At 58.1% G+C, this 13,542-nt stretch overlaps 1 protein-coding gene across 1 annotated transcript in view; it reads right to left on the bottom strand.

Annotated features, from left to right (window-relative positions):
- The window catches only part of LOC144733312 (obscurin-like protein 1), a 33,872-nt gene extending 26,847 nt beyond the window's left edge, over positions 1-7,025 (bottom strand). Inside the window, exons 1-5 of the mRNA XM_078615149.1 lie at positions 5,433-7,025; positions 4,599-4,868; positions 3,742-4,026; positions 2,861-3,040; positions 1,246-1,527 (exon numbers count right to left, since the gene is read on the bottom strand). Coding sequence (XP_078471275.1) covers positions 1,246-1,527; positions 2,861-3,040; positions 3,742-4,026; positions 4,599-4,868; positions 5,433-7,014 — 2,599 coding nt within the window. The 5' untranslated portion in view covers positions 7,015-7,025. The remainder of the gene's footprint in view (positions 1-1,245; positions 1,528-2,860; positions 3,041-3,741; positions 4,027-4,598; positions 4,869-5,432) is intronic.
- Positions 7,026-13,542: the final 6,517 nt, after the last annotated feature.

Below are 13,542 nucleotides of genomic sequence, written 5' to 3' on the forward strand. Positions count from 1 at the left end.
ATCTCACCACCACAGCGGCCGTCTCGTAATGGGGTGGTGAGTGATAGGACAGCGATGTGGTGGGTGGTGCGACGATGGAGCGATAACAGATGGGGAGGTCGTTATTTGGATGAAGGATCGCAGGGTGCTTGGGGTGGTACGCGCGTGATGGTGGCACGATGGCGATGGTGTGATGGTAGTTCGTCGGTGGTGCTGCAGTGGTTGAGGTGGCCGCCTCCTGGCTCACTCTTAGCCCTGCTCGTTCTATCCGCTCGATCAATCCCATTAACGCACACCCGATATACAAGCCCCCCCCCGTCCATGGTTCGGTGGCGAATATGGAACGACGCCGTTATTTTTCTACGGCTAATTAGGCCTGGCTGCCTGAATGCCCCCGGGAGAAGATGCAAGGCAAGACGTCCCCTGCAACCGTGGCTTCTGTACCATTACCGTGATCATTAGCGACTCTCACCGGGGATGTGTTATTTAGGATCGGAAATCCGATCTGGATTTACCCGCGGGTTGCGTTCCTCCTCCAGCACGATCAATCCCCACGTGCCGCGTGTCGAGCGTGTTCGTGCTTCTCAAAACGGATCGCGCAGAGACGCGCGAGCCGTGCCGTTATCTCGCCAACGTGTCCGTAACGCTCCCCGACTTATATGAGAAGATAGAAGTCTCCCGCGTGCGTCTTGATCTAAAGCCCCAAGTGCCCACCGCCGGATTATGGACGTGTGTCACCCAAACGTCACGGTCGTGATAAGAGCGTTTCAACTCTTGAGGCCTCCAAATGTCTTCAGTGAAATTTGTGCGCACGCACGCACGCACGCACGCCAGCACACAGCTGTACGCTGTTATGCGTAGGGGTGCATCCATGACAAAATCAAATACACGTCTGTTTTGCACAGCGTTGAATTTTTGAGGTGGTGCCAGCTTGAATGTGAGTATAAACCTGTTTATAACAAGTCCAGAAAATGTGCTCACTGCCCCTGGAAGGTGTCAAAGGCTCGCTGGCAGGTCATGGAACATACCCTTGGTGTTGTGGGTTATCTGATGAAGATGGCTGGCAGATGGATCACCTGTGTCCCCTACTCTGCCAACTTGATGTGTGCGTGTTTGCTAACCCAAGCACACACACACACGCACACACAAAGACAAAGATACCCTGTGTATCCTGCACTGGCTGTTGGGGCAAGTGCTGTCAGCGAGCGCCTATGAAATCCGGCACGGCGCACGAGGGGGCGGTGTGGCCACTCTGCCATCGCTCACCTGTGACGGTGAGCGTGGCGGCTCGCCCGCGCTCCTCGCCGCACCGGAACTCCACCCGGGCCCCGCTGTCGCCTGCGTCCACGTCCCGGATGACGAGGAGGCGCGCGTGGCCCTCGGCGCGCATCCCGTAGCGACCGCCTGGCACCACCTCCCGCCCGTCCAGGAGCCAGCAGCAGGAGGACGAGGGCGACGAGGATGGTGAGAGCTCCACCCGGAACTCGGCGTCTTCCCCCTCGCTCACCCGGAGGTCGTGTGGAGCCCGCAATACCACCGGTTCCACGGCTGCGCGCGAGGAAGGAGACACGGGGCACACGGGGGTGGCGGCGACGGAGCACGATTGGTTGACTGTTAACTGATAATTGTTTTTTTACCCTTTTATCTGGCAACAAAACTGACACCTTTTTTACGAGGAGTCATGTTTGCATAGACCACAATACCTGCAGTCATAATGCAAACAAAAAACATAACTCTGATTATGTATGCACTGTCCTTATCAGAGTTTTTGTTTGCATTATGACTGCAGGTATTGTGGTCTATGCAAACATGACTCCTCGTAAAAAAGGTGTCAGTTTTGTTGCCAGATGAAAGGGTAAAAAAACAATGATATTTTTTTATTGGCAAATGAGGTACCAATGGTGACTGTTAAGTGCTGGACTATGGCGTCAACGCGATGCGTCGCTCGTAACCGCGCTGGTCGTCGAGGGCTGGTGAAGCGTTGGAAGGGTGCGCAGGAGCCGGTTCGGATGTCACCTGCCACTGATGTTAGCCATGGCCAGGAATTGAACTCGGGTCGCCAGGTTCATGGCGAAGTGTGCGGACCATCGTGCCAATGCTCCACCCAGAGTGTATCAATAATTGTAATAATAAAATAGAATGCTATTTATTCATTTATCCAGACCAACCTGAAATGAAACACTGTCTTTCATCAGGATCCTGCTAAGGGATGTTTGGCCAATTCCATGAAGGAACGTTTTGCGTATTGGAAAGAACGATGATTCCAAAACCCAGTCAGTGACTAATGTCATCACAGGACATGCCGATTGTAAGCTGAGTGGCTAAAGTCATGCGGTGGTTTGATATTGACTCCACGTTTGTTTCCACGCATCTCAATGGACATGAAACCCCACTGTTGTTGGCTTTTACAGCGTCATCTATGCGGCCAAATTTCCACTGGGAAATTCAAAACGCGTGAACTATTCCAGCGAGAATGACAACGTCCGTTATTGTCCAGAATGTCCGCACCGAGTCTCGGGACACCTTTTAAGGAGCGTGCCCTGGTGAGGATGTTTGGCCAATGCCTCATTGGGTATTTCTGTGTATGGGAGGAAACCGAAGTACCCGGAGAGATCCCACACACACACGAGGCAATAGCAATTACAAAATCTGTGCAGATGACGTCAATAACCAACTAACTGATGGGGTAAAAAAAATCTTAGCGATTAACGTTATCATTTTTACGAAGCGTCACTCACGTCACATTGCATCTCAAGATGCTGCAGAATTTGTAACGCACGCACTTTTTCCACGGAGGGAGCCGCGAGAAACCACGGGTAGGCGCGGGGAGGCCACCGAAACCGTCGGCCCGAGGGGTTCGCTCGCCGCCGCACGTTCTCACCGAGCGTTGCGGTGCCTGGCACGGCCTCGCAGCTGCCGGGGAGGGCTCCAGCGCGCAGCGCGAACACGCGGAAGCGGTACTCGGCGCGCTCGGGGACGCGCACGAGCAGACGCGGCTCCGCGAGCAGCTCGTCCGCGTGGCAGCGCAGCCACTCGGGGCGGCCGAGCGCGTTCCGCTCCACTGCATAGCCCCGCGCGTCCGGCAGCGGAGTCCAGCGCACGGTGACGCTCGTGTCCGTGAGCTCGGCCAGCGTGGGCAGCATGCTGCCGCTGCCGCCGCTGTTGTTGCTGATGTTGACGATGTCGTTGTTGTTGTTGTCGATGTCGTTGATCCCGTCGATGTCGTCGATGTCGTTGTCGAGTGGTCGCGACTCGGAGGTTGCGTCCCCGTTCTGTTGGGAAGCTGCGTCTCTCCGCTCCTTCGATGATGCGGATTCTGGAAATGGGGGGTCATGATTGTGCTTCTGATCGTTACAATTATGGAAGAAGATGTGATGACAATGTAAACGTGTTTGATGATGGTGATGATCCACCATAGACAATGGGGACAAATCCAATTAAAATTAAATATGATGACTGTGATGATGACGATGATGTTTGTTATGATACGAACTATGAATGTAAATAATTAAAATGCTGCTGCTTCTTCTTTTAACTGGTGATCGTGCTACTGATGATGATTATTATGATGTTATCAATAATGATAATAACTGATGGCGACGATGACACAACCGTGAAAAATTAAGCAATTGATGACGATGATGAAATAGGTGACGATGACAACGACCATTATTATTATTATTTCTATGATGCCGTTATTGCTGATGAACTAAACAAAGACGACAATAACATCCGACGACGACGACGACAGTCGATCCGCACCCACGACGAGGAGCTGGGTGGTCGATCGCGATCCGTCCGCCACGAACACCACGGGGCCGCTGTCACGCAGCTCGAGGGCACGCAGGGTGAGCGTGTGACGCTTCGCCCCGTCCCTCGCGGCCCGGGCGCGGGGGTCGTCCCCTTCCCCGTGGTCCTCCGGCCGCACCTCCCGGCCGGCCCACAGCCAGTGGACCTGGCCGCCGGAGCGCGCCACCTCCGCCTCCAGCACGGCGCCGCCGCCTGCCGCCACCTTCACCCGCCGGGGCAGCCGCTTTGCGATCTTGCCTGCCCGGGGTGAAAACGCAGGCGAGCGCGGGTGAGTACAGGGGGTGTAAAGTCGAGTAAAGGTAAAAGTACGGACTGGCCGCCCAGGACTGGCAAGTTTTTTTTTTTTTGGAGGCTTGGGGCAAAATGCCACGAGAGGCCCCCCTATGAGGCCACCGTTTCTTTTCTTAGGACCCCTCGGATTGAATTGAGGCCCGAAGCAGTCTGCGGTGGAGACCAGGCACCCCATCGCCCCTCCACCGACAACCTTTATGTGGCCTAGACCCGTGATACGGAGCCTCTCTGACCTGTGATACGGAGTCGAGGAACCACAAAACATCAACTCCACGTTACAACACTGCGGCCCTAATGGTTCAGAGCCGTATCAAGCAGGTATCTTGGTTGCCGGTGCAAGGAACCACGCTGACGCCCCTCTGGCTACAATGGCACCGCCCCACCAACAATTTGAGTCGCCCATTCGGGGACAGGGAAAGGAGAATGGAGGCGGGGCGGGGGGGGGACCTGCTCGGCGCGTCCGCTCCACCCGCCCTGCCCCACAGGCCCCCCGCTCCATCCTTTCTACTGCGGCCCACCTGTGACGCTCAGCTCGGCCACGGTGCGGCTCCCGTCGGCGGTCTCGCACACGTACACCCCGTCGTCGTCGGGGCCGAGGTCGCGCACGACGAGGCGGCGCAGCTTGCCCGAGCTCTCCACGGCGTGCTTCTCCGAGTGCCCCAGTCGCCGCTCCTCCAGGAACCACGCCGCCTCGTCCCCGGCGCGCGCCACCTCGCACTCCAGGGTGGCGACGCCGCCCTCCCGCGCCTCCGTGTCGCGCAGCCGGCTCCGGAACGGGCACGGTGGCTCTAAGGCAGTGGGGGGGGGGGGGGGGGAGCCCACGGAGTCGCTGTTAGCGAGCGCCTACCCAAGCCGGCGGAGCAGACGGTCGGCGAAGCACTCGCGAGAGCGAGGAGCGGGAGGCGCGCAGACGGAACGCAACGGATGCCACTCGGTAGACGGCGATTTAAGAAATGGCAAAAACGATTGCTTAGCTAGGGGGCAGCTCAGTGAGCCATACAGTGGAACAGGTCAGAATCAGCTTATACTGGAGGAATCCGATGAGCTATTAAGCTTTTTTTCCCCACCACAGATATCCAGTAGGGGCGGGTCAGAACGTGACGGCATGCCCGTCTACAGAGCGGCCAGAGGACAGGGTGCCACGCGGGCCCCTTATCCGTCAACGACGATACGACCGGCACCGTTGTAGGGCCCCCTTGACTGCGAGGCCCGGCGACAATTGCCCCCTTTTGCTCCCCCCACCGGGCGACCCTGCCCCCCCCCCCGCCCCCCCTCCCCCCCTTTATAATAACGGACGGGACAAGACACGGAGCGCTCGGCAGAACCGCGGAGAGGACGAGGGGTTCCTGAACCTTTGACGTGCAGCTGCACGGCGCTGTAGGTGAAGCCGACGCGGTTGGAGGCCTCGCAGGTGTAGAGGCCCTGGTCGCGCGCGCGGCAGTAGAGCACCTTGAGCACGAAGAGGCCCTCGTCGCTCTCGTAGAGGAGGTGGCGCCGGCCCTCGGCCAGCTCGCGTCCCTCCTTCTTCCAGACGATGCGCGGCCTCGGCTTGCCCGTCACGTTGCAGCTGAACTTGGCGTGCTTCCCCTCCGAGATGGTGTAGCTCATGGGCTTCACGGGCGGCGGCTCCTGCTGCTGCTGCTGTTCGTGGTGACGTTGATGACGGTGGTGGCGATGATGCTGCTGCTGCTTGTGATGCCGATGTGCGGACGAGATGAGGTCGTCTCGCCCACACGCGCTCCCGTCGCGGAGTTTCTTCAATTCCAGACCCAGACCTTCCATCCGTCGCTTGGCCTCAAGTAACCGAGGCGAAAAGTATTCCTCCTCCTCCTCCTTCTGCTTCCGCCATTCGTGGTCATCATCATCACCACCACCATCACCACCACCTATCCGGTCCTCGTAACCGCCACTTTTTCTCTCGCCATTGGCGTGCGGACACGCCGAGCTGCCCCGTGACCGCGAGGGCTCTCGCCTCGAGCGACGAGACCCCTTCTCCTCCACGTCGTCCGCCACCTCCTCCTCATCCACCTCGAGCCTCACCGTGGTGGTGACCTCCCCGGCCGCGTTCGCGGCTCGGCACACGATCTCGGCCGCATCGACCGCCGCACGAGCGCAGTACACACGCAGCACGGACGCCGTGCACGCCGCGTCGCTCGTCGCCGACTCGCTCACCGCGTAGCGGCCGCCCCCGTCCGCGGCGTGGTCGATGGCGCGGCCGCCCTTCTCCCACGACACGCGGGGCCGCGGCTGGCCGGACGCGCGGCACGAGAAGGCAGCGTCGCGACCGGCGCGGACGTGCACCGAGCGCGGGGCCGACTCGAACGCGGGACGAATCCGGCTCGGAGTTGACGTCGACGTGGGCCGAGATTGAGTGGGCAGAGTCCGTGGTGGCGGTGTCTGTGTGGTTGGCAGTGTCTGTGTGGTTGGTGGTGTCTGTGTTGGTGGCGGTGTCTGTGTGGTTGTCGGTGTCTGTGTGGTTGGCGGTGTCTGTGTTGGTGGCGGTGTCTGTGTTGGTGGCGGTGTCTGTGTGGTTGGTGGTGTCCGTGTTGGTGGCGGTGTCCGTGTTGGTGGCGGTGTCCGTGTGGACAGGGTCACGCCCGGCGGTCCCTCCGCCGCCAAGGCCTCCGCCGCCGGCACGCTGAGGGTCACGGCCATGTAGGCCTCGCCCACGCCGTTGGAGGCGCGGCACGTGTAGAGGCCGCTGTCGTCGCCGCGCACCTCGCTGATGACGAGGCCGTAGCCGCCGTCGCCGTCCTCGTAGGGCCGGTAGCGGCCCCCCGCGCCCAGCCGCTCGCCCCCCTTCTCCCAGACGACGACGGGCGCCGGCTCGCCCGCGATCTTGCAGTTGATGGTGGCGTCCGCGCCAGGGACGAGGCCACGCGGGGGCCGCGGTCGCGACAGGAACCGCGGAGCCCCGCCGAATGTAGAGGCCATGGCCGGGGTCGGGTGTCCTGGGAGCGAGAGGCGGCGGCGGCGGCGTTAGCGCGGAGCGGCGTGCGCGGGCCCCGTATTTAGCCAGCGGGAGGGCGGCGCGGCGGGAGGGGTTAGCCGTGTGGGTGGGTGCCGAGCCGTACGTGGGTAGTGGTGCGGGTGAGAGGGATGGGGTGGGTGGCCAGTGGTGGTGGTACAGAGAGAAGGTGGGGAGATGGGCCGGCACCAGAGTCTGTGATGATGAGCAGTGTGGGTGGTCATCGCTTTGCGTGGACGAGCGGTGGAGGTGCGAGGGAGGGAGGGAGGGTGCTCGTTCGAGTGTGCGCTGAGTGATGCGGGCGAGTTCGAGCAATGCAGGGTGTGTGGAGAGAGGTGAGGAGCGGTGGTGCAGCGGTTAGCGTGCTGCGCTACGAACCCGGTGACCCGAGTTCGATTCCCGCTCACGGCCAACACCGGTGACGATTATCTGAACCGGTCCCGGGCCTCCCCTAGGTTGACTCAGCCTCAAATGAGTACCTGGTGCGGTGTGTAGTAAACATCGCCACTGGGGAAACAAAGGCAGCCGGGCGTGGTGCTGGCCACTCACCCCCTCGCGTACCGTCCCGGCCTTCATAGGTGCTACTCGCTAATAGCACTTGCCCCTACAGTCTGTTAAGGCTACACGGGGGAACTTTGTCTTTGTATGTTTGTGTAATCTGTTGTATGATTAGTTTTTTGTATGTATGACCAGTTCCCTAAGGCTGGGGATCATATCACCCGTGAATGCCTCCCGATTGGCGTCAGACCACGTAAGCTGAAGACAGACCCCAGTAAACGTGGAACGCTTTGGCCCCAACGATGGACTGACGGTTCCAACCTCGTGCCAACGTTGGGCCCCCGCTCGGCACGTTGGCAGGGCGGGTGAGATTGAGCCCCGAGTCGTGAGTGGCTCGGGCGGGGCGTCCGCGATGCACAACCAGGTGCTATAGGCTGCGACGAGGCGACATGCTGCATGGCAGTGAGAGGATCAACTCGCTGTGCCTCAATCTTGAGTTGAAGCTTTCGTGACTGCAGGAATCCAAACTCTTTGGTTCTTTCGGTAAAGTCACGTAGGTCGAAAAAAAAAATATCACGACGTTTCGATCGCAACACAAGCGGTCGTCCTCAAGCGGAAAAAACTCATCCGGCAGTGGAACTGCTGAACCAGCGAGAGAGCTGCTACGACAAGAGGTTATTCACGTGGCGATGGGCAAGCAAGCGGGGTTTTACTTCTCGACACGGCTGCCAACGTACCGTACATATGGTAGGTACGTTGAACTTCTTTCGCACCGTACGTAGCCAACCGTGCTAATCGGAGGTGCGCGGGAATGACGACGAACTGAACACAAAAAGCTGTTCTAAAAATAAATTCGTTTTCAACCTTCATTTCAAGGTGCCATAGCTCCAGGTGGCTTCCTCATATCGTTAAGGCAGAGCGTTCCAGACGGCCGCACAAGCGCGTCTGAGAGCGCGCGACGACCGGCGTGGTGAAGTATGGGGAACAGGGGGGGGGGGGTCACGTAACCCCCAGGACCCACAGGTCGGCGAGACGAGGTCGTCATCCAGCAGCGAATCGACAAAACTGCGCTGCACGCGCACGTGGTCAGCTCTCTGCACCCCCCCAAACCTCCTTACGCGCTGCCCCCTAAAGCAGGCGCGTGACGCAAGGCGGCCGCGTCTATAAAGAGACGCTGAGCTCACGCGAATGACATCTCGCTTGGGATGGGCGGGGGGGGCACTAGGTGCCCTACATGATGAATAGGGGGTCCTAACGGGGTCCTCACGGAATCCCCTCGCTCGATCCGATCCCCCACCCCCCCCCCCCATGATTGTCGCTCCTATTTGTATCCGTCTTTGTCTCTCTTTATGCGTCGTTGAAGAGACTCGGGGGGGGGGGGGCAGTGGGAGCGGTGGCGCAGTGGTTAGCACGGACTTCTCGAAGAACTCAGCGTCGGGGGGATCGAACCCGAGTTCGATTCCCGATCGCGGCGAACGATCAGCGGCGAGTGGTATCTGAACCGGTCCGGGAGCTTTTCAACCAACCCGCAATGACCAGCGTGGTGAAGTATGGTCAAACAAGTTCTACAACCAAGCAGCGGTTATACATTACGCTAATTATAGAACTGAGATTGTAAAGAGACTCGCACAGAGCCGAGCACACCGCCACCCCTTGCCTTCGTCAGCTGTCCTTTGTCTCGCTAGAAATGCGGTCTTCTCTATAACGCCACGATAATGGGTTTGCCTGATCAACATAGTCGGTCATGGTCAATCCACTGCTGGACGAAGGCCTCCACACAAATCCTCGCCGTCTCTCCCCGTCACTCGCGATGCTGACAGATGCGGACAGATCGTCTGCTAAAGACCTCGGCGTCTTTGTCTCTCCCGTCGAAGTGAACACAGCAACAGCAGCAGACTCACCAACTTTCAATCCGTCTCCCCGTACGCGGCGGCGCACGTGCTCTCTCCTTAGTCCGTATCGCCGACGATGACGGCGATGGTCTCGATTGCTTTTTTCGCTTCTATATTTCTTATTGTTGTTGTCGTCTCTGTCTCTCGTCAATTGGAAACAGCAGCAGCAGCAGTAGCAGCAAATTCACCAACTTTGTTTCAGCTTTGTCTCCCAGGACGTGCACCACGTGGCCTTATTACTGCAAATGATGATGTTGAAGATATTGAGGATGATGACGTTGATGATGATGACATTGATGACGATGATGATGTTGAAGATGTTGAGGATGATGACGTTAATGATGATGTTGAAGATGTTGAAGATGTTGAGGATGATGACGTTGATGATGATGTTGAAGATGTTGAGGATGATGACGTTGATGATGATGTTGAAGATGTTGAGGATGATGACGTTGATGATGATGTTGAAGATGTTGAGGATGATGATGACGTTGATGACGATGGAATGGCTGCTCGTCTCGCCCTGCTAGGCGCTGCACTGACGGCCGGGGGGAGTCGGCCTCGCGGTCTGGGGAGCTCCTCGCGGGTCATCAGAATTTCAGCTCGGGGAGGTTTAAAATAGGCGGCCACGCTCCCCAAGGGGGGTAGGGGTGGCCAGGGGCGGGTGGCTGCATGGTTGGGGGGGGGGGTCTGTGGGGGCAGGGGGAGGGAGGGAGTCGAGGGGGAGATTGTTGTGACGTCAGCATCGTCAACCCCCCCCCCCAATACAAAGACAAAGATCCCCCGTATAGCCTCAATATACTTTTTTGGGCACAAGCGCTGTTAGCGAGCACCTATGAAGGCCTGCACGGCACACGAGGGGGTGGGTGGCCAACACCACGCCCGGCCGCCTTTGTCTCCCCAGTGGCGATGTTTACACATCTCACCAGGTACTCATTTGAGGCTGAGTCGACCTAGGGGAGGCCCAGGACCGGTTCAGATAAACGTCACTGGGTGTTGGCCGTGAGCGGGAATCGAACCCGGGTCGCCGGGTTCAAGGCGCTGCCCGCTGCACCACCGCTCCCAACGGAACGACGCATGCACACACGTGCACTCACGATGCGTGTAAGGAGCAAAAACACAACACGTCCTGTCGCCTTCACAGACTGTTTGGGCGAGTTGCTATGAGCGAGCGCATGTGAAGGGAATGACGCTGTGGCGACAGCACCACGCCCGGACGGATTTGCCTCCCCGATGTCTAACTCACCGCGCCGGGTCCGCATGCAATGTGGAACCGACCCAGCGTGAGAACCCGGGCAGGGGGCCGGTTCGGATCATCGCCACTGGTGTTGGCCATGAGCGGGGATCGAGCGCAGTCACGCAAACCACGACCCTACCGCGCCCCCCCAAACAACGACGGTATTGACATTTCCAGGCACCACCGCTTGGGATTCGAACCCAGGAAATCCTGTTTACCAGACAGGCGCTCCAGCCAACTTAGGCAAGACGCCACACTCGCACGTGCGGACTGTGTGGTGGACTTCTTTCGCGCCGTACGTAGTCAACAGCGCCGATCGGATGTTGCTGGGGGAAGGACAACGAACGGAAACGCAAAAGAGCAGCGGACTCGACGAGTTCGTTGACAACGCTGTGACCTCGAAAAGATAAATGTACGATAGGCGACGTTTCGGGCAACGGTCCATCTTCATGGTGCATTTGTATTAAGTAATTGTGTTATTCGTGCTGCTTGCATCAATAAATAATTAGTTTCATTTTGTATATTAGTATCATCATCATCATCGTAATAAATACACACCAACACGTTGACACATTTGCCAGAGTCAAAGAGCTCCCGTTTACCTTACACATACTGATTGGGCAGGTGCTGTTAGCGAGCACCTATGAAGGCTTGCACGGCACACGAGGGGGGGGGGGGTGGCACAACGCCCGGCTGCCTTTGTCTCTCGAGCGGCGATGTCCACACATCGCGCTAACAAACTCATTTGAGGCGGAGCTGGCCTAGGGGAGGTCCAGGACCGGTTTAAATAATAATCGCCAGTCCGCTGCATATCCGGTATATATACACACACACAGAATATACACACCGAGATATGCAATATTAATGATCGTGTTGCTGAGGTTACGGCGGCGTTTGTGCCAGGCTTGGTGCGCTTTGATGCCACGCTGCGTGTCTAAAACTACCCCGAAACAATTCAGTTCCCAACATCGCCCGGCCTGACCGCCCTTAGTCGTCATGGGGAGCACCATGTGTGGAGTGAGGCCTCCCTCCACCCTCCATCCCAAAGACAAAGATCCCCCGTGTAGCCTTAACAGACGTTTGGGACAAGTGCTGTGAGAGGGCACCTATGAAGGCCGGCACGGCACACGAAGGTGTGGGTGGGGTGGTCAACACCACACCCAGCCACATTTGCCTCCCTAATGGCGATGTTAACACACGGTACCACGCACTCATTTGAGTCTGAGTCGACCTAGGGGAGGTCCAGGACCGATTCAGATACTCGTCACTGGTGCCGACCGCGAGCGGGAATCGAACCCGGGTGGCCGGATTCGTAGCGCAGCGCCGCTAATCGCTACACTGGCGCCCCCCCCCTCCACACGCACAACACGCAACCACCACCACCACTCTCGCCTTTCTATTCATAGACGCGACACCGAATTCCTCTTCGTCTCCCCCGGAGCGCAAGGAGGTCGCTGCCTCCATGTAAAGCGTCCATACCGGGGGGGGGGGGGCTCAGAAACATGGGGAGGGGCTCAGACACATTGGGGGGGGGAAGAGCGAGCGAGGGTTGGGGAACGATGGTCAATGCAAAGCAAACGTTGAACGCTAAACGGAATGGCTCACGCCGCGACCTGCCTGCCTGTCGTGCATTCCGCTCTGGCTCTCATCCCCTCCGCCTGTGCGTGGGGAGCGGTAGTGTCGCGGTTAGTGCGCTGCGCACGTGGTGACGAGGACCCAGAGGAGGAGAATGAAGAGGGGAATGAGACTCGGCGGAGTGATGCGCATGAGAATTTGGAGAAGGACCGGGACCATGGCGATGATGATGATAAAACAATCTCCTCTTCGCTCGTGTTCCACGTGCCCGCGAGCCGCCTGTCCTCGCTAGGGGCTCGAAGCTACGCGCTGCGCCTCCGGTGCCGCCCCGCGTGCCAGGGCCCCGAGGCGCCCCCCCGTGTTCGTGGCTTCATATTCTTAGGTTTTTTCGGTAAAGTCACGTAGGTAAAAATTTTAAATTTAAATTAATGAAAGTAAAATAAAATAAAAATCACGACGTTTCGGAGGCAACACAAGCTTCCGTCTTCAGGTGGAACCGTCACAGCACGATTGCTGTATCAAGATACAGCCTAAATCAGTGTATCAAGATACAGCTTATCGTGCTGTGACGGTTCCACCTGAAGACGGAAGCTTGTGTTGCCTCCGAAACGTCGTGATTTTTATTTTATTTTTATTAATTTAAATTTTTTACCTACGTGACTTTACCGAAGAAAACCTAAGAATATGAATCCTTGCAGTCACGAAAGCTTCAAATCTAGAATTAAGTGTTCGTGGCTCTCAGCGCCGCGCCCAGAAGCGCGGGCGAGGTCGGGGCGCCGCGCACACGGAGGACTCGGCCGAGACCCTCCCGGCCAGGATCCAACTCTTGCAGGTGTCTCTACCCCACAGCACAAACCGACCCCGTGCTCCCCCCCCCCTTACCCCCTGCCGTACAGGCGGGGGGTAAGGGGGGGTGAGAGCCAGAGGAGAATGCACGAGAGAGACGAGCGGATTGCGTCTCATTCTCCTCCGTCAGCAGCTTTCCCGTTGTGTTTGTTTCACCCGATGACGGTTGCTCGTGTTGCGATCGAAACGTCGTGATCTATTAATTTTCTACCTACGTCACTTTAACGAAAGAACCAAAAAGAGTGTGGATTCATGCAGTTACGAAAAGCTTCAAATGAAGATAGCGTCTCATTCTGTTCATTGTCGAACGCGTGCGTTATCGTTTAACATCGACCGTGAATGCGGCTCTTGGGCTGTTCTGCCTCCCCCCCCCCCGTTACTTGTCGTCACCCCACCCGGCCCCGCAGGTGCCCCCCCCCCCCCCCCGGGAGGGAGCAGTACCCCCC

This window comes from Lampetra planeri, chromosome 2 (assembly GCF_965212315.1).
Source record: "Lampetra planeri chromosome 2, kcLamPlan1.2.h2, whole genome shotgun sequence".
NCBI classification, from domain to species: Eukaryota; Metazoa; Chordata; class Hyperoartia; order Petromyzontiformes; family Petromyzontidae; genus Lampetra; species Lampetra planeri.